This window comes from Temnothorax curvispinosus, unplaced genomic scaffold (assembly GCF_003070985.1).
Source record: "Temnothorax curvispinosus isolate PA1 unplaced genomic scaffold, ASM307098v1 QBEX01016677.1, whole genome shotgun sequence".
Lineage (NCBI taxonomy): Eukaryota > Metazoa > Arthropoda > Insecta > Hymenoptera > Formicidae > Temnothorax > Temnothorax curvispinosus.
In genome coordinates this window covers 1-2,132 of record NW_020226457.1, presented here as the reverse complement: position 1 = coordinate 2,132, position 2,132 = coordinate 1, and the positions used below count along the sequence as shown (strand labels likewise).

General features: G+C 44.9%; 1 protein-coding gene across 1 annotated transcript; it reads left to right on the top strand.

Annotated features, from left to right (window-relative positions):
- The first annotated feature begins 824 nt into the window (after positions 1-824).
- LOC112466894 (ATP-binding cassette sub-family B member 10, mitochondrial-like) lies at positions 825-1,847 on the top strand. The gene is made up of 3 exons (XM_025035241.1): positions 825-989; positions 1,067-1,436; positions 1,522-1,847. The coding sequence occupies exons 2-3, from the start codon at positions 1,313-1,315 to the stop codon at positions 1,827-1,829; spliced, it is 432 nt and encodes a 143-aa protein (XP_024891009.1). The 5' UTR covers positions 825-989; positions 1,067-1,312; the 3' UTR covers positions 1,830-1,847.
- The last annotated feature ends 285 nt before the right edge of the window (positions 1,848-2,132 follow it).

Genomic DNA, 2,132 nt, shown 5'->3' with positions numbered 1-2,132 from the left:
TGACATCTTTGTCGTCGGCCGTTGACGCCGACCCCTTGGCTAGGTTTCTCGGTGGCTAGTATTACCCCTTCGGGCCTTTGCTCCTGGAGATGGTGCGTTTCCCGGGGATCTTGTCGGAGAACGACGTCGACCCTCTAGGCGGGTGTCCCAGGACTTTCTACGACGGATTCCGGGAACCCATTCGATCACGACGCCGACCCCTTGTCCCAGGTCCTGGCGAGACAGATGGACACTCTTGTTCCTGACGAAAACGCGTTTCCCGGGGATTTTGTCGGACACTGACGCCAACCCCTTGGGGAGGTTTCTCCGGTCCTTGTGAGACGATCGGACCCCTCTCTCTCTGAAAAAGATGCGATTCCCGGGGATTTTACCGGACCATGACGTCAACCCCCTGGGGCGATATCCCAGGTTCTCGGGAGACGCTCCAGCGTCTTTGTTCTTGGAGAAGTTGGATTTCCCGGGAACATTATCTTTTTTCCGCGCCCACCTGATGGACGCGCGTACCGGGTCCGGGGGATGTTCCTCCGACACCCTAATACTGGATATCTTCGTGGTTCACCGTCAACGCATCGAAACGAACACGCCAACCTTTGTGCGAGAAATAAAACTAAACTTCATCGTGAACCGCTAAATAAACTAAGGGTGCCGTCCCATGGCGCGTATCGAGATACGCGCGTATCGGGCGTATCGACTCTGCGACCAATCACAGACGATCCGCCGTTTTTGATACGCTTAACAATCTTTTGAACATTGTTTAAGCGGATCGCACACTCACACAGTTCCATTGTAACGTACGTGTGGGTCGAGCCCTCCTTCTTGGGTTCAGGTGCCATATTGAGTGTAGAAAGTGCACTAGTGGCACTAGAGCAGTAGAGAAAAGAGAAGAAACGGAGTATTTACATACGAGGTGCGTGCAATTAGGAATTATTGCGATCTAATACACAACAGAATACTCAGGAGAATTTGGACAGTTTCCCGCAAAGCTGATCGTACGTATTCGATCGTACATATGCGTAGTCACGATGATGTTCCAATGAAATCCTGAGTGACACTGTTTTGTGTTTAGGTTAACCCGAATCGAAGGCCGACACAAGCAGAATTGTCAGATTCTCGAGGAAGGGCCGCGTGTTCATCGGACTGAGACACTATACGACCAACGCTATCCGGTCCGACGCATCTATGCCCGTAGTACATGCGGTTAAGGCGAAGAGACGCTCGGAATTGAAGACTTTACTTTTGCTGGCCGCCCCCGCTTGCTCTCTTTGTGATATTTCTCATAGGCGGTGTGAGCAACTTTGGCAGAGTTTGTCTAATGTCGACGGCGGAACACAAAATCACGCAGTCCCTTAGGAAACAGGCGTACGCCGCTATCCTTCAACAGGAAACGGCAATGTTTGACAGAGAAAGTACGGGAGAACTAGTCGGGAGATTGAGCGGTACGTTTCACGCTTTTAATCAGATATAACGCATCATTAAGGCATCGAAATCTATCATTTTGATTTCATTATCCTTTTTTTCCAGAAGATACACAACTTATTAGCTCCGCTGTCACGTCCAATGTATCAGATGATTTGCGCTCTGCTATTATGGCCATTACAGGAATGTCCATGATGTTTTATGTCGCCGTCGCTAGCATAATATCGATTAATGAAAGTAATTTGGTTCATAAAGGTGTGAGTGAGATTGATTTCTTTCTCGGCGCTGTAAATGAACGCTCGTCCGCACTTTCTCTGTATATTTCGTGTTGTGATACTATTCGCTGTAAAACGTATTCTCAATCAGTGATATATATTGTAATGATTACTTGTAATAAAAATAAATCTGATTAACTGAGTTATTGTCACTGATTCACTCTTCGCAAATTTATTACTGCTATCTTATTTGTTACTATCTACATATTTGTTATTCTAGACTATACTGGCTTCTTTGTTAATTAAACGCCATATCAGGTATATAAGCATTAATTATAACACAATTTTGAATAAATATATTTAATACAACTCAATTTGTGCGCAGGCATAGAAAATAAGAGAAAATAATGACATTAAAAGTAATGTGATGCTAATATAAAAATCTAGAACAAAATAGAAAATGAATTACAGTAGAAGATAAAAATATATTTTGAAATAACG

Coding starts and splice junctions, on each gene's coding strand:
- LOC112466894 (XM_025035241.1), top strand. CDS start 1,313: ATGTCGACGGCGGAACACAAAATCACGCAGTCCCTTAGGAAACAGGCG. Junction 1,437..1,521: donor ACTAGTCGGGAGATTGAGCG/GTACGTTTCACG, acceptor CTTTTTTTCCAG/AAGATACACAACTTATTAGC.